Consider the following 19,533-nt stretch of genomic DNA (forward strand, 5'->3'; position numbering starts at 1 on the left):
TTAACGTTAAACCTTCATTTTGTTTCATAGGAATGTGTTATCTCAAATAAAATCGAACCTCACTGTTTCGTTTTCATGAAATCAATATGAACATAGTCAAATGTCAATATGATTTGCCGGAGCCGGATAAGAACCGGAGCCAGTGTAAATGACCTTAAGCAGAGGTGTTCCCTAAATCGAAGTGAAGTCCCAAAGGAGGGATTCTGCTGTATTATTAATATGATTTGGTTAACTATTGGTAAGAAATGATATGCACGTATATATCATGCAATGAAGTGTAATGGAATGGCTTTAAAAAATAAACAAAAACACAGTACTTAATAGCTTGGCAAAGTCATTTATTTTCTGAAATTAAAAAAGGCACAATAAAAGGAATCAAGAGTTCGGGGGGCTGGTGAGCAGTCAACTGCGTCACAATCTCATTCCCCTTGGTCCTGCCAATTAAACAGATTGCTTTGCTACACAACTTTCACACTAATTAGCAATACTCAGAGTAAGTCTATTCAAGGTGTACGCTTGATATCTACATGCACTCATTTAGATGCTTTGATGACAGCAACTTATATTAAAAAACATTTACTATGCTCACATTTTTATGATATTACTATTATTTTTAAAGAAAGGCTTATATGCGAAATAAACTATAGTCATCGAACCTCAAAGAGAAAGCAAAGGAAAATATTAAGTCAAGGTAATAATGTTTAAAACATAGTAATTAATCATTACAATTATGCAATGATTATGATGAAAATGCTATGTTGATATAATTATGGTGATGATGATAATGTTGATAAATAGTATACAAATAATGATTGAATGTTTACGAGTTGAAATAGTGAGAATATTTCATAAGTTGAAAGATTGACTGCATGATCTATTTAACGAGGCACGTTGAATAGAGAAGTCAATATTTCATCGAATGAAATATTCTCTCCATTCAACAAATACATAACATTCATTATTTGTTTTATAACACACCTACTGTTCTAAATTTTAATCTAAAACTTTTATTCAATTTATCCATCGTAAATCATTGATGAAGGCTAGGCAATTAAAAAAGCAGGGCTCCAATTTTGGACGCGCACAGTAGACCAGTTATAGGCGATGCGCACTATAGGTCGATTTTTGTATGCGGATCACTCAACAACCTCACATGGCAAAAATGATGTATTAGAGCCCATTATCAACATTAGACACTTTTCTCTTTTAGATAGAACTAATACTAAAGAGCATGTGATGGATAATTAACCAAATAAATTGCAAAGATACAATCAGGTGTGTTATAATATAACATATGTATACAACAATATTAATATTAAATGAAGAAGTAATTAAAAAGTAGCATCACATTATTAATTTATATTTAGCATTCTAATAATCAAGACATATATAATAATAATAATCAAGTAATAAACAAATTCAAGGCAATTCAGTTAATGCTCACTTAATATTAAATTCACTCAATAAAGTAAATATATAGATGATCCAAACAGTGATAAAATAGATGCAGTATAGTAATAACATAAATAGATTTTACAAAGATCGCCCTCTATAAATTCTTTCATCATCATCATCAATTTGGTTGCAACCACTTTCACTATCAAATAAAACAGTACGAAACAATGTTACAACCCATTTGCATATAACTATACAGCTTTCTTCGCTGTATGTTTTAACCAATCAAAAGCTTTGATGAAAGGCGAGACATCACAAATTTTATTTGTGAAATTTTTAAAACTCAAAGCTATAATTTACAACAGTGCCAACAAACTTGACTTCAAATATTGCTAAAATTATTTAATAATTCTGGGTACATAAAGTAACAGTCTAATAAAGGGTCATCTCAAAATTACTCTATTCCATTTACTGCAGTAATGATAATTTTTACGTACGATTTTAATTTCAATGTCAGCAATTTGGGTTAGTCACTGCAATACACGGTGTGTGCGATTACACAAAAACGTTTGCTAAATTTTTGCATAAATATGTTAATCAGTAAACAAAGTGTAGTTACTGCAGTAACTGCAGTAGAATAGTTTAAACGATAATAAAACCCATGATCACAAAAACAAATTAATTTGAAACATCAACCAATAGCATTAATAAATATATAGATTACATTACTATGTGCATAATTTAACAACAAGGTTTGTCTTCTGGTGACGGACGCTTATCAAACATTTTAAAATGCTAAAAATACCGAAACAAATAATTCCCAAATTGCACGTGGTTGCAAATCATCTTAAACGAATTGACAAAAAATATTTGGTAAGCAAAAAATGCGTTTTGAACACATGCTCTACACATCAATAAGAACAGTGCCAAGTAATTAACATATATTTTATTAAAATATCAAAGCGGGAGTACTGTGCCAATTTCTACTTAAACTTCAATTGAAAATAATTTAAAATCTATCGTGATCCACGATCAAAATTCACCACATATTGTCGTAACTCAAAAATCATTATCAAAAATACATAAAATATATCTTTTTTTATCCTAATCACTTCACAGCAAACATATGGCTAAAATGCCAAACATATCTGGGTAAAATAATTTTAAAATAGTGTACAGTAATTGGGTTACTTAATTGGAATATCATGGCAACCATTCATAAAATGGCAGCCATAGTTGTTTAATCTGTTTTACTTAGGAATATTCACTGAACCAAATAGACTACATTATTATTAGGCTTTTCTTTTGCTTGCCAGCATACAAATTAATATATACATTTAAATACATATTTTCAATTATTATTATTATCTCACTTGTTTACTGTAAATGACATATTTTGTGTAACCTTTTAACGGATTGGAAAATTGCATAATTGAAGCAAAATAGTTGCATTATGTATCAAAACATGGACTAAACAAAATACCACAATTACCACAATGTACGAGAGGGACAGCGAGGTAGTAGTAGTGAATGACTGTACAGGCTAGGACCACTTTGCAAGAAAACAACTGTTGGTGGTGCACAATCCCCTGCATCAGTATGGCAATCGTGTAGTTTTACAAAAAGATGTAGCCAAGATCAGTAGGGTTTGAACGAATCTCCTTTAAACTACAGACCAGCAGCAAAAATACTTTAAGACGATGCAGTTACTATCATGGTACGATCAATCATGTAATTGTGATAAAGAGCTTTTTGTGTTACTATATGCTTAAACACCATACACATCAATCATGTAATTGTGATAAAGAGCTTTTTGTGTTACTATGCTTAAACACCATACACATCAATCTCAAGAAGCAAGATTCCTAGCTGGCATTTGTATTTCTATTTATGCTCTGCCCAGAACACTTGCTAGAAATAAGGTGGTACTGCATCACTATTACCAGATGTCTGCTGTTGTAAACATACAAGGCACAGCTGAGAAATACAATATTACAATATTTTCACTTATATTATAATTATTACATAATATAGCATTTAGTACTTATAAAGCTTTTTAGAGGTGGACATTACTTTTAACAAGGCTATACATTACTAGATTGAGTACTACATCTTGGTCATGTGACACATTCCTTAACATTCATAAACATTTAGTGAACATCTCTTGGGGGTCTGGGTGTATGATTAATATATTATTTCAAATTTTCAAAAACATTTAATTTCCTGATATTGCTTACCAATGTTAATATTGTAATTTGATTATTTAGTTGACGAAGTAATACAATTTAAAATTTAATTCTAAAAGACAATATGCCAACAAATGGCATTACCAGTGGTCGATAAGGTTGTCATCCCAAGCTCTTCCCGAACAAAAACTTCCCATAATCCCAAGCAATAGACTATAATAGTGAGTCTTGTTTATTTGATATATTTCTATATATTGTTCATATATAAACTTTGTGTATCTCTATATACTGTACATTAGTTAACATATTATTTTGTGGGTCTTTGGCTATTGTAAGGCATTTTCTTAAATAAAAATTGCAGGATGGATTTAAAGGTCAAAGGTTACAGCATTCTTCATCCTCATTAGCATATTCATATGCATGCACTTACAATATTCAGCATATATGCACTGATCAAGGTGGGGGTACGTAAGGATGAAAAGCCTAGCAAGTTATGCACAAACAACCCTTTAAATCTAGGCAGAAAAACACCAGAAGCCTGAGACAGTATAGGCCTATAATACCATGTGGTATACATACCTTTATTGATATCATCATAACAATTATGACATCACTGGAACACTTATGACATCACAAATACACCTGTGACATATTTAGAACACAAATAATACCAATCTCAAACGATGTGATTTACTAGAAACCAATGATGTTCCCAAATCCTTGGCGACATCTAATCACAACAACAATTATGACATCACAGAAACACTTACGACATCACAGGAACACTTATGACATCAAAAGAAAACTCATGACATCAAAAGAAAACTCATGACATCATCACTATAATGGTAACATTAGAGTCACCAGTCAAAAACTACACTGCATTCTTATCACTTTAAAATATCTATGTAAGTAGTTGGAAAAAATAAATATTATTCTTGCAATAATACTACTTCCTCCACCTGCTCTTTAAACAAATCGTTTATCCATAAACTGTGAATATTTTGACCGTTAGAAAACTAAATCTGCATCAACATTATATATACACACACATGCCAGATCTGAAGCTATAAGATTACTGCTATGCATTCTCTTATTTTACATTATGTAACAACCTAACCATGTATACCGTGTACATATTTATATAGCCATATCCATATAAATATATTATATATCTATATACTTTAAATGTATATAATTAAAATATATACATACTTTAATGTATATAATCACATATCATAATCATGTATAAATTAAATATATACATATATATATAATATATGTGTATATAATCAAATATTTTGTATATATTATTATATACATATTTGAAACATCTTTGGAAAATACGCTACGTTATAATAAAGCCTCTACAATATGCTGACATCAAAAATGCTTTCCTCGTGCCAAATGCGAGGCAAACTCATATCTGTCCTTGCATTTGTATCCACATATATTGCACTCAAAGGGCTCCCGGAAACCATGGCAACCCATGTGTATGGTGTACATCACATGATCAAGGAATATGATTTGACAATGGACACATTTAAAACTAGTTGAGATATTCAGATCTTCATTGCATTTTGTGCAAAGACGCGAACAGTCTTCCGATATCGATTCATGACGGATCTCTCTCCTTTGCGGTACAGTTAACTCAGTAGAGGGCGATAGAATTATGCTGTGAGGTTCTTTGTCGTGCTTTTCAGAATTTCGTAGCCTGCTAATTACACGATTACGGTCGTAGTGTAACGCGGAGAGGTGCAGCGGCAAAGAATGCGAAGATTCCATTTCGCTGTGTAGACTTCCATTATCCATATCGCTAATATCACTGTGCGTTTCGTGAGACTCACGAGCACTGCGATGCTGCGTCAGGGAGATCGGTCCACGAGACATGAAATCTCGGGTTCTATTTAGATCAATTGTCCGGGTGTTTGTTTCTTTCGGTGGTGCTTCACGATCGTTATATCGCCTGTCAGTCTCGTTGTGGTGGAGCGACGTTACATGGTTATCTTGACCAGCTTGTGAGAATATTGACGTGATTGTGGGTGTATAAGCAGCTGTCAATGAGGACATCACCTTCTGCACTGGACTCACACTTTCTGGACTGTGTCCATACATCTGCATCACATTGTTGAGGGCACTTTCTAACCCCTAAAAGACAAAGAAAATGAATACTTGAATACTCTAGTCCAACCCAACACCATTAGCCATAAGATTTTAGTATTACAAAATGTTTCAGAAAAACAAACTGGTTGAAATGCTGCTTTACATTATTAACAACAGAGTGTCCCTTTAATAGGGTTGTGTGTTGAATACGGGTTGGCTGTAGTCTTAATTCTTTTGAAAAATTTTGTCAACAGTAACAATATAAGAATACAAAATATAAGTCACAGTTTATAAAATGTGAATGCCTAGTTAAAGAGACATTGTCTCTATAGCGCCATCTATAGAAGGAGAAATTAACAACTTGCATAAATATTTATTAATTCTTTGAAAATGATAATTCATAGAAATGGATAGTGTAATTATCTGTACTACACGCAACCTCACACGGGATATGTTTGTTGGTCACAATTGCATTCTCTACAACTCAACTAAAAACACCACTTATTTATAAAGATTCCAAAATATCTTCTGAAATACAGAATCTCTGTTAATATCTAAAGCTCTGTCAACACTATCAAACTTTGTGACAAAAAAATGTGATGTGCACATATATGGACACGATGTTTAGGCATATAACACCATATTTGGGAACATCAAACTTTTTTTGTCAAACAAGTTTGATAGTGTAGACAGAGCTTTAGGCTTGATTCCCACTTGATTTCCACATGAAACAACGTATGCAAGTGAGTTGACAAATTCCAAGCGACAGTCCGGGTGATCCACTGCGTTTTGATTCGTCAAATTACTTGCAGTGCGGTTACGTCTTGCATTGCATTTAAGTGGGAACAAGCTTAAACTGTAGGAAATACCAGAGATTTCCAAGAACTATTATTTTAAACAGGATATCTGCCAGTCAATTTTAAAAATAACAATGTAAATTAGATTAAACACAAGTGATCTTTTATTAAAATGATGATTAATTTTCATGATTCGTAAATTACTTTTTACTGACTCAATTTATCCACCGAAAACTTCAGTAAATCTTAATCTCTCAGATTGAATCCACATCTAGGTTTTTAAATAGTAATAATAAGTTTCTCCTGACTCATTTTATTCCCTGGAAACTTCAGTAAATCTTAGTCTATTATTACATTTAATCCACATCTGTAGTAATCTATTATTACATTAATACCATAAACGAGTCCTCCAAGTGAAATTGATCACAGATTTTAAAATAAAACTTATATTATTTACTTTCTCCTCACTCATTTTATTCCCTGGAAACTTCAGTAAATCTTAATCTATTTAGTATAATTTCATTTAATCCATATCTGTAGTAATCTATTATTACGTTAATACCATCAACCAGTCCTCCTAGTGAAATTTATCACAGATTTTAAAATAAAACTTGAATATTTACTTTTCCTGACTCATTTTGTTCTTAATCTTCTTCTTAATCTATATACAGTATTTAATCCATATTTGTAATCTATTACGTTAATACCATCAGTGAGTCCTCCTACTATAGTGAAATTTCTCACAGCTTTTTCAATAAAGGCCAGCCACTAATTAAACACATTGAGGAGGAAGGAAGCAAAAAATCAGCGTAATGCACCGCTCCAAGAGCTGTCCTTGAACTGGGCTGACGCGGCGGATATCGAGGCATGCCAAATCAAATTAACATCTTTCCCAATGTTAAAACGTCTTGGTGATGAAAAACATTAACAGATGGACAACCGAAGAAATAAAAATCACTAGATAAAAGTCCTCAATTCAGATAAAGGTCCAGTGTACACAGTTATATAACATGTGTGCACTTTAAAGAACCCAGTTCATTATTCGAGAAGAGTAAGGGGTTATCCTTGTGAACTGGTTCACAAAATAGCCCCTGTATCAGGGAGTTTACCACCTATCTGATAGGACAGTGATTAATTTACTATTGGTAATCCTTGGCCACGTTGCCTAAAGACATAAAATAAAAAAATAAAAAATAAAAAGGACTGATTTGATGGATAAAGTTGTTCACTTTCTGTTTAAATTACTATCTTCACTTCACTTAAGCACTATTAACTATCTTGACTTAAGCAAAAAGATTGATAAATAGTAGCCCATGATTTTAACACAAAACCTTAAAACAACCAAATAAAATTTGCCACCACTTTTTATTAAGCAAACTGAATTTAATGAACCATAAAAAACGACTACAGAAATAGTCTTTCGACAACTTCAAATTTGTAAGCTGTTATCAATTTTTCAAATGCATTCATACCTAGAATTATTATATTCTAAGTTTGCAATGTGTTTTTAATAACTCAACACACTTTCCCCAAGGCATATCATGCAACATTGCCAGTAAATTAGTCGTCCATTGCAATGCATAATATTACATCCTAAATGAACATTAAGAATTTACACATTAAGTAATATTTCATATTTGTGTAAACACGAAAACTCAAATAAAAAAGTTCAGGTACTGATATTCGATAGCCTAACATTATAGTAAAATGATCTGTATTATACAGGTGAGACATCCCCTATTCAGGGAACTGTGAAACAGACTAGAAGAAATAATATAAACTGTTAGAAGAAACAATATACTTTGTTGAAAAAATATTTTATGCAAAAACACTTTTTTGTCATTAAATTTTAATTTAAAGTCATCTGGTATTACTGATATAATTAAGCAATTCATTCATTCAATTTTCATTATGGAGGATTTGTAGAAACTAAGTTTAAATTTGAATTAAATATTGAATTGAAATAAATAATCAGATATGATATTAATACGATATATATGAAAAAGTATAACCTTTTGAATCTAACCTGCAAATCTATAAATTAGATATCTTTGAATTTTAGGATATGACTGACGTTAAGTCCTATTCTGCACAACGTGCACGTTCCGTAATCAGCCACACCAACACAGACTGAGTACAGAACTGTACATTAACGAGTAATTATGTCCATAAACATTAACTTTCGTTTTTGGTGACCACAAGGGAACAAGTCACTGATTCTTGAGAGGTTTAATCATATCCAGTCAAAATGAACTCCTAAACTTTAGACAAACGTGAATCTTCGCTAGCGTTAACAACATTGACAGTTTTTACAAATCTGTATCATTTCTAATTAATATTCTGTGTATTGAGAAGTAATAATATGTCCATATTTCAGCTATTATATTAAAGTTATGAAATTGATAGACATGATGATATTTCAAATTAGATTTACAGTAGGTTGTTTTAATAATTAATATATTACATTGTATACATAGGTTGATGTTTAAGTAATGTGATTTAATGATAAATTGTAAATGCTACAAAAACAAAACAAATTGTATGACAATAAATTTCTTCTGAGATCAAGACGAGATTCTTTGAATACCGGAAACATTTTTAAAACACTTTTTGGAAAACCAGACATTTTGGGCTAGGTTGTCTGGTTTGGTAAAGTTAACTGTACTTGTGGGTGCTGAATTATTTTAAGGTTTTTGGTTTAGTGGGTACTAAGGTGCTGTGGATAGGTGTCTAAAGCTTTGTCTGCACTATCAAACTTTATGTTGATGTACCCATATATGAACAGAGGATGTCATAATCACTACCATTGGACACATCACACTTTTCTTGTCTAGTTAGATAGTGTAGACAAAGCTTGACTGTAGGTGACTTAGCGTTGGTACTAGGCATATTTTAAGGTGTGGGTGATTAGTTGTAAGTAATGAAATTGCGAGCACATGATTTTATAAAGTTTGATGCTGTCATTTTTCGAATTTAGGATTCATATATGAAGAGGTATGAAGAAAATAATTGAAATAAAATAATTGAAATGAAAATTATTTTGTATTAAGGATGATTCTCCACAAAATAGTTTTTAATTTGAGTCTTTACTGAGTAAGTTACAAGCAAGACAGACAATATTTATATTTTTGATATGGTCAGTAAAATTATTTGTTTGTGAGACTTCAATTAGTTTTAATGAGATTAAATTAAAAGAGGAAAAAGATCTCAAAGATAAGGTAATTTTTTCATGGAAGGGCGAAATATATTGAAAAGAGTATGATGAAGCAATTACAGTAGAACTTGTTTGGGGTAACTCTATTCAGGATATAGTACCCTCCCATTGGATACTAAAGGTGTCCCTTTAATAGGGGTTCTACATAACTGTAATTACAATATTAAATTTCTAAAATGAAAATCACCCAAACCGAATGCTCTTTATATTCCAAGATGAATAGCGTAACGGATGATGATGAATAAAAAGGGTGTAAGTACAGAATGTGTAATAGCTAAATGATTCTTTAAAAAAAGGCAATTACCCCACCTGTTGAAATACTCATGAGAAAGGTGTATTCCTAATTATCACCACAAAGACAACCAAATTCTGACAAACATACCTACTGAGTCAACTACGCAGATCACTGTTTATTTTCATAATATCAATCGTGACAAAAAACAAACGAGGCCGGTGAATCGGTGATCGGTAATTCTCCTTTGAGTTGTACTTCAGCTAGTGTCACAAGATTGTGACAACGCATTTGTTGATTAGGGACATAACAGGTGTTTGCACAACAGAGGGTGTAAGTGCAAAGTGATTGTGAAGTGTATCAATTATCGCAACAAATGATCCAACGACACTCGCGCTTTTAGGTGTGTGGATCATCATTCCTTTATTTGCTTTCGTTTTTTTTTGCTTTTTCATGATTTTAGCCGACTGCTGTTAAGTATTTGATTAAGCGCAGTGAGACCTTGTTGTCAGTTGGGTGTAAGACTGGCTTCCCACGGGAGGACTGTAAAACAAGCTCAAGTATTAGTTATGAATAGTTTATTTGTACAAAGTTATTAGTCTGTCCACGGCCATTCACCTCAGCCGAGCAAAGAAGGTGATGCACTGCGTTTGATGATTTATCAAATATAGAATGATATAACGGTGAACTGGTTAAGAACACATCTAATAAAACTAATGATTATGTTTTCTGTCTGTTTCAATAATTATTACTTGCATTGTATAATTAATGGAATTGATTATTATAAGTTCTTGAATTTGTGATTACAACAATCTCAAAGAATATATTGAAGTAAAACATGATATATGACTACATCCAAGATTATGTTGCTGTAATATAGTAGAACTGTTATTAAGGTAACACCTCTAAGTATAGGATATCCCCTGAACCTTAGTGTTAATATATATCTGACCACATTCATTCACAGGAAGTGTTTTCTTAAACACTTAAGGTGTCCCCTGAATAGAAATTTTGGTTTTGCTAAAATTTTAACAGCTGACATGATGACTTTTTGGGTAAATCTAATTTTTGACTTCTTTTAAATGTAACATTTTGAGTTGAATTGTAATTTTCTAAATAAAATGTTCTTCACAATGTACTTTAAAAACAGAAATTTCAGCTGGTGTAGTAAACAATTTGTGCAAATGTAATTGAGCGGTAAAGTATTTTTTTTATTAAATTCTTTCTAAATATTCAGATTATGTAATTGCAGATGATGAATTGCATATTTTTCATGTAATTTCTGTAATTTTCCTGTTTTGATTTGAACTTTGGAAACTATCCATGTTAGGAAATGTCCCTTTAGATCCTTTAATTAAGCATGTACTTTCCTATTTTTCCATTGTTTCACTTTTCTTTACAACAGTTTAACATTTTTAATATTAAGGCCAGCTAAGGTGTTTTATAAATTATAATGTATCGAGAACAAACACATGATTCAACTATATACAATGAGTGCTTTACTACTGTACTATAGCCAAAAATTCCCATAACTTTTAACTAACTTTATGTTTAATGAATAATATAATTTTAAATATGAGATTAACAGACTGTAGTAAAACTATTAAAAAATAATAGTACAAAGTACTGTACTGTCCCAAAATGGGTTCTATTTAAAGGTGTAATAATTCTTAACATGTTTTTGTTGAATATGCTATTTTAATTTCACCTAGTTATCCATTTTGAAAAAAAAATTGGATCGAGAAAAAAAAATCTATTTACCTAAAATCTGTAATTTTCAAAAAAAGGAAAAAATAGTCAAATTGGCTGCCAGCAAATGGGTTTTTGTTGAATTTAACAATTTATTTTGTCATTTTATAAGTGAAAACATTAATTTTTGCAATTTTTTTTCTACAGAAGTTATTGACTTTATTAAGTTCTACTACAAAAGAATCTATTCAAAGTCTGATTTTATTAATCTCTATTTTCATGTGTTGGGGGACAATACATCTTTAAGCCTCATATAAATTATGTATAGTCAACTATTGGGTCCAGTTTTTAATTCGACCTATGAGAATCTAGGATTTGACAAAATTGGTTAGCTTATTTCCAGGCATCTAAACTTGGACAGGCTTTTGTTTCTTTGATTGAGTGATGTTTCCGTTACAACTAAAGTACAGGGAAATTAACCTGGTGTAGTTACATTTCCTACAATATAGGTATGGCATGGAATACAGCCATGTAAGGCCTAGTTATAGTATTGGCACCTGGGCCATAATTTGTTTTCGTATGTGCTTTAATCATCAGAGTAGTTCTTTTATTTCATGAAATGGACCGTAAAGAAAATTGTAAAATTGACTTAAAAGATGATTTGATTACAAAGCAGGTTTGATACATTTTACCACTGGACCTATGTCTTATTTCTAATAGATCTTGGCTACCTAAAAAGAATATTAAAAAAAATTTATACTACTGTAACTAATTATACAAATTTAGTCAAAATATATATGTTTTATGCTTCTAGGCTCCTGTCTCTAGCTAATTCAGCTATGACATCTGCAAGGCACAGGTCACTATTACACTGCTAGCTAAGCTAAACAAACAAGAAAGACGCTTCCTTTATATTCATGGCACTCGATTCCGCAGGGACCGACAAACTCGCTTCAACCACCTTGCTTTGAATGTTCATAAAAACAGCACACAACATTTAATGCTAATTATATTCAATGGATTGTGTCAGAATTTTCCTGATTGTTACTATGATCGAACCCAAATATAATTTTATTTTTGGCACATAAATGTATCACATGACATTGGGAGTTTACGGGACAAAACCCTAGACACCCCCGGGTAGATTATAGTGTTTCCTCATCTAAACCCTAGATGTCGTCCTAAATTTAACATGTGCAATTACATATCGTATAATTCTATAATTATTTCTTCCAGCTATCCATCAGAATAGCGTGTCAGGTATGTCAGCCAACGTTATGTGTGCTAATGTCAGATAAAAGAAAATTATTAATAAATTAAAGCTGTATTTTTATAAATATCGGCAAGGAGATATAATATTATGAAAACAGGAGGATATATTTGCGTTACTGTTAGTTTTCTCGTAAACATGTGTACGTTAAAATGTAGACATTTGTGGATTAAATTTGTAATAATATTAATATTTAATGAAATTGATGAATTTTGATGTTAATTTTATTCGTTTTTAATCGAATATAAGAATTCAAAACAAAATTTAAAAGGAATACATACACCAGCATGTATGGATTGGAGAATTGTGGAGATATGTAATTTAAACACAATTTTAAGGGAACGTACGACCTTCGTATCTTAAATTTATATAATACTGTAGTGAATTTATTCTAGTCGGTTCCGAGCGTATGCTTTCTCTGGTGTATTACTCCACGAGACCGTACACAGACTAAAAGTGATTCCACATACAAAAGTACATTCTACTACTATATCATTTTCAGAATTCTACTATAATCATTTCAATAATGCCTGCAGCATCATCTTCTTCTACGTTAGCACATTTCATCCAACATTTTAAATAATGGGAGAGCTCATTCAGCCACTCCCTTATGGACATATCTTTAACTCTGTTTGAATTCATATTGTTTGATTGGGCGATTGTGGGTCACATGGCATGCAATAATACGCACAATTTAATGATCATGTAATAGTACTTTTTTTCATTTATTGGTGTATGAAAAAAAAACTTCTCGCGTACAGAACAAAAATATGTGCGAAATCCAATAGTTGCACCGTCTGTTTTGCGAACGGAAGCAGCAATGTGCTTTACGCGATATTTCCTTCACAAGATAAGAACAATTTCAATGGCAAAGACAATGAATCTACTAATGAATGCTTTATATTCGTGCTATGGTACAAATAATTTTCATCTTTCACCTTTCGAAATTATTTACACATTAATATTTGTATACTAACGCACCTGTTCCTTAAAGTCATCCTGATAGATGTGTTACTGTATTACATCAAAATTATCTTAAGTACCTCCTATTACATTAATGGTCCTCTTTATCGTCCTATTTTATCTTAAGAAAAGATTTCATTTCATTTAATGCAGAATAACTAACACTGTCTATTTGTAGGTATAAATAGGTATAAACATTTATACAAAAGCATAAATTTAGGCTTAATTAAATTGTTTCATGAAAACCACTTCATTTTAGAATTTGGCAATTGAATAAACACTGATTTATTCAGTTGATTTAAATCCAAGTTAAAAAAAAAATTGTTATGAATCATATCATTTCAATTCAATTAATTCTACTGCAGTTACTACATTTTTAAACTGCAATATTTTAATTATTTCAATGTAGAAGTTTATGAAGCAGTTAAACAGTGTGTATTAGTATTACTCTACAAAAACCAATTGCTAAAAAAGAGTATGGTCCTTTTAATAGTTTAAATAATGTCTTTTTTTCTATGAGTGTTTCAAATGACTTTTGATATGTACACTCAAATTGGTACATAATAAATGCCTCCAATAGTAAAGGACAGGGAAAATCCATAAAGTTTTGTTGATTCAAGTATACCTTATTCAATGAATTGATAGATTGATTGATTTGATCTAAGTACATGACTTTCCAATCAGGAAAATGCTCAACTCTCTGGTGGGCACAATGTTGTAGCCAGCTGTGACCACCACATAAGCAATTGTACCTCCCAGGTACCTTACACTATTAAGGCCAATTTACACAGACGAGCGGTAACGGTAAGCGGTAATTGTAGGCGAAAAACCGCGTGGCTTTTCCCATTTACACAGCGCGAACGTGGTGGAAATTAGGTGCGTGTAGGCTTTGAGGCTAATGCATGAATCAGTCACTGCTTGCCTGGATGTGACTGACAGTCAGTAGGCCTAGCACACACAGACCTAAGTTTTAGAGGGACTTGTTGCCTAATAACGTACTAAAATGTATATTTTCTTTTCACTATCTTTATACGAACAATTAGTCACGTCGTAGGTGTTTGTATTTCTGAATAAAAAGAAGTTACAAAACTAGGCTAGGCCTACTACGGCACTTGTATTTATTGTCGTCTTTGACTTGGCGGACGCAAAAAAAAGTTGTTTGGCCAGAATCTATAATTACCACGCGGTATTTTCACAAAATCGAATCTGTTTCGATCCTTAGCAGATTTCCACTCAGCCGCTGCGCATTCTGTGTAAATGGTCATAAGAAATAACATAGATTCTATTTTTGTGTTTTCCGCTCACCTTCACCGCTTACCGTTACCGCTCGTCTGTGTAAATTGGCCTTTAAGTAGAGAACAAAGTAGTGTACTTAGTAGTAAAGTACCTTGCCCAGACAAAACAGATGGTGGGTACCAGGCTCGAACCTATAACCTTATGATTATAAGGCCAAAAAACAACAGGTGCCTACTTATTCAATTTCATACAATATGGTGAATGTGAAGTTCTACCATATTTTAAATAGATAGTAATAATAATCATAAACTTTATATATAAATATTATATATGGGTGTTTCCATAAATTAAGGGGCCAGTGGGTATTTTAGTATTGGTGATAGTTAGTTTGCTGTTTACTCTAAATTGGTAATAGTTATTTAAAAAATGATTTTATCATATGATAGAACAATAATATGGGTTAATACTATTACATGTTGGAAAAAAAAAAATATATCGTGGTGTCTAGCTCATTTTATTAAAATATGTGTGACATTTAAATACACTGACATATCAGAGTTTAAAAAATATACTACAGCAATAGTTATTTTGTATTTATTTATCATCACAATAGAGTACAAAGCAACGTTAAATATAAGCTAATTACAATTTCCCACGATTTTTTGTTTTCCACACAACGGTCCGCGACGTCCAGCATCACAACGTAACATTTCGTGTCTCACTTTGTTACGTTGTTAGTACGATCTTTATTAGTGAACAGACACAAGAAGTACCACTATAATGACGAAAATCGAATTACATTCACTACAACAGATCACTGAAATTTACCTTACACAATGTTCTACAAAATGGCGATTTTATTTAGTCAGTTACAGACGAAAAACTATTTTTTTAGAACATTTCGTGTCTCGTATATTCGTTACGTAGTTATTCATAGACCATCGGTGGTGAACGCCGCGAGAGCTATTTCTGAAGTTGAAGGTCACGTGATTCAAGAAGCAGGCGAACTAAAGTCTCGGCGAAAAAATCATCGCTAGGATCCGCGCTAATTTCGAGTTACAGCGGTAGAGACTTTTCGTGTCCCTCTGTTACGTTGTTTCAACTGTTAGTGTTACGTTGTAAATAACTTCTACGCGCTTCATTGCATGTAAGTTTTGTGTATTTTTATTTTGTAAGTTTTTAGAATTTAGAAAATAGTGGGTTATAATGAAAAATACAAGAAAATTAAACGCCAAAACTATCTTCGTACTCTACGTCAACATCATAGTCAAAAACTGGGTGTCGTATACACAATGAGACACGGTTACGTTGGTAGTTTGTTGATATTTGTTTTAATGTGGTAGGAATGTTGTTTATCTCATAGCAGCTTCATAATGTATACTAAATAAACAGATATGTCTATAATTGATTAATATTTAACAAATTAATGAGCAAAATTGCAAAACATTTTCCACTAGGCAGGTTACAGCGTAACATCGTAGAAGATACGCCGTGTCTTGTTACGTAGTGTACTAGACCTTATACTGGTGTAGTATTTTGCAAATAATTAGCAATTAGTTACCATAAAATCTTTAAATTTTACATTATGTGTTTGCTATTTGGTTATTGCTTCTATATGACACAGAAAAATAAAAAGTTATTTAATTATTGTCACAAGAAATAGGGATAAAAGTCCATAGTTTACAACCACTTTCAGAATAAAAACAAATTCGTCGTTTTTGACTATTAGTGTAGGCTGGTATGTTGTTTATATGAATGTCGTGTATATTTTTTGTTAAAAGCAAAGTTTGACTTTATTTCATATCTTGATAATATAAGTAATGAAAAAAAATATGTTGCCATTTTTTCAAAAGACATTTAAAGGACCAAATTCAAGATGGCCGCCAACATTCAAATAACCCTATTAAAAATCAGAATATCACCAATAATACAAATTATGAATGTGGAACAAGTCCGTTTTGATGGTATTACTGTACCCATTATACAATCCTAACTATGTAAAGCGATAATATGTCAGCCATCTTGGATTTCAAAATGGCCGCCAATAAAAATTAAATTTTTTAAATAATTTTTTTAAAATCTGTGCATAAATTGTTGTTTGTACACAATGTTCTAAAATTGTCACTTCTCACAGGATTGTAAATTGTAAATATAAGGCTCAATGTCCTCTATAACAGATATATAATACCCCACTATGACTATTAAATTAAATAATCATTCAAAGTTGAAGTTGCAAAAGTATGGAACAAATTAACAATTTATATCAAATATTCAACAACAATTACGTCTAACTAGAGGGTTAGACCTCTAGTTCGCTCGCTCCCCTCAAGGAAGTGTAAACGAAGGTTCTCGGAAGGATAATGACTCGGGTAAAAAGGTTTTAGAAGGACGTCCTCCTTGTACGTTTTCTGTTGGTTACCATTATTGAAAATGCTTGACATTCGAAAAACTAAACCTACTCTGTTTCACAGTGTCTTAGATGATTAATAACATTTTAAAGTATAGTGTTTATTGTTTAATAGGGCGGAGGTGGGGAGGCAGAGTTCATTTGAGGGAGATGCTTATTCGAGGGATTTTTTAGTTTTAATAATATCGTAACATTTATAATCAAATAAAATCCTCTAATAGATATGAAAAGTGGTAAAAAATTACAACAAATGCTTGGTAAATTATAGTTAACAGTGTAATGAATTCTATTATAAATAGTATATACAATATTGTGTGTATAATTAATGTAGATGGGCGTCTATTAGATAGTTGGGTAGGTGGGGGGAGGGGGGGGGGGTGTAGGCGATTATTATTCAAAGTGATGTTTTATTGGGGAGCCGTTTATTCAAATAAATACCATCATAATACATTATTTCATTTAAACATCTTTTGAAACTAACTTCCGCGACAGTGTAGGCCGTTTCGGCCCAAGAAGGAAGATGTTTTTAGACTGCTTGCAATATGGGCCCTAATGGGACACAGATATAAAACTTGGTTATCGGGATTTAATTTTTTAACTACTGTACCTTCACACGCGCGGTCCGATCCGAAAATAAACAAAAAACTAAAATAGCTATAGCCACTAACGACCAACTTAACTGAAACCAGGTAGTTGCAAGGTGAACCTGTGAACTCATCGTGAACCCGGAAATTACTTTGACCGCGTACAATTGAAATTGAGTTAAAAATCTACCGATGAATCAGAAATTTTGTTTTAAAACTCTTTATAATATATTCCTAAGATAGAAATATGGAACAATATCGTAATAGTGAAAACTGTTTTACATTTCGCGGTACACCTGAGATAGTTCAGGTAGGTATCCAAGGCAGAAAGTTGTTCCAAAGTTTTTCCATTGTGCTCGCCTATGTCAGAATTAACAATAATTTATATATAGATTCTAAATTACAGATCTCATTTCTTTTCATGAAACTGAAACTTGACAGGAGACAGGACCACAATATAAAACAAGTGCATTTATACCTTATTGTGAAATCCTGTATAAATATGTTAAATAATAAATGCGTTATTGCTATGTAATTCAATGTCTGAACCTTCAGGGCCATAGTCACCAGTATGGTTGGTAAGTTTTCAACCTGTCAACTTTTGGCAGAAGCTTGAAGGAAATACAGATAAAGCTCTGCCTATAAATAACCTTGTAAATGAATGAACTCCTACTTCTCATCTTCTACAATCTCAACCAATTTCATTAGATATGTACCCCCTACAGACAGACCAGCATTATACACTGGTTTGATGAGTGCACATGGTTGTGGTATAAAAACTCATGTACTAGGGAAAGACAAGAATGCCTGGTGATGACTCTTGCCCAAGATGAGTGGAGGTGGACAGAGATGACATCAAAAAGCAATTATTATGTCGACCCGGTGAACTATATGGCTTTTGGACATGTAGCATTGTGAAAATAGTGTTGAGGCATGTGCTTTTGTTGAAACTGAACTTGTATTACCTATACAACCAGTGACACAAATCGGGACACAAATGGAAAACATCTGTAAAGGACAAAAGCACACTAATTCTGCTTTCTCTCTACAACTTGCTTCTACAAATGCAGACGGAGAAAGAGATTCTAAGTTAAGTATCGTTTTGTTTGAAAGAGGCTGATCATAAAGATATTAACTTGAATACAGAGAGTTGACGAAATCTAAATGATGTGGTTAAACTATATCCCTATATATGTATATGAGAGGACATGTATGTGTGGGACTTGCTGGATTTACATCAATTGATCAGGGTCATTGAGCGTGGTATCATTGGAATAACACAAAATAATGATTTCATCAGAGCTGGCAAATCTAGTTAACATTTAAAGAGAGATGATATCCCGATTAATGAAGAATGCTGCAATTCGCACAAAGGTGTTTGTTGGTCATGGCATGAAATTGGACAGAAAATGTTTGAGGCATTGGTAAAAGTCTTGTAGAAGGCAAACTGTCTATAT

General features: G+C 32.2%; 1 protein-coding gene across 3 annotated transcripts in view; it reads right to left on the reverse strand.

The window, feature by feature from the left end:
- Window positions 1–321: 321 nt before the first annotated feature.
- LOC140040838 (uncharacterized) overlaps window positions 322–19,533 on the reverse strand; it is a 62,878-nt gene continuing 43,666 nt past the window's right edge. For all 3 annotated transcript variants that reach the window (XM_072087078.1, XM_072087079.1, XM_072087077.1), the window contains one exon: window positions 322–5,729. In XM_072087078.1, the coding sequence (XP_071943179.1) occupies window positions 4,965–5,729 (765 nt within the window). In that variant the 3' untranslated portion in view covers window positions 322–4,964. The remainder of the gene's footprint in view (window positions 5,730–19,533) is intronic.

Source organism: Antedon mediterranea, chromosome 2, assembly GCF_964355755.1.
Source record: "Antedon mediterranea chromosome 2, ecAntMedi1.1, whole genome shotgun sequence".
NCBI lineage: Eukaryota > Metazoa > Echinodermata > Crinoidea > Comatulida > Antedonidae > Antedon > Antedon mediterranea.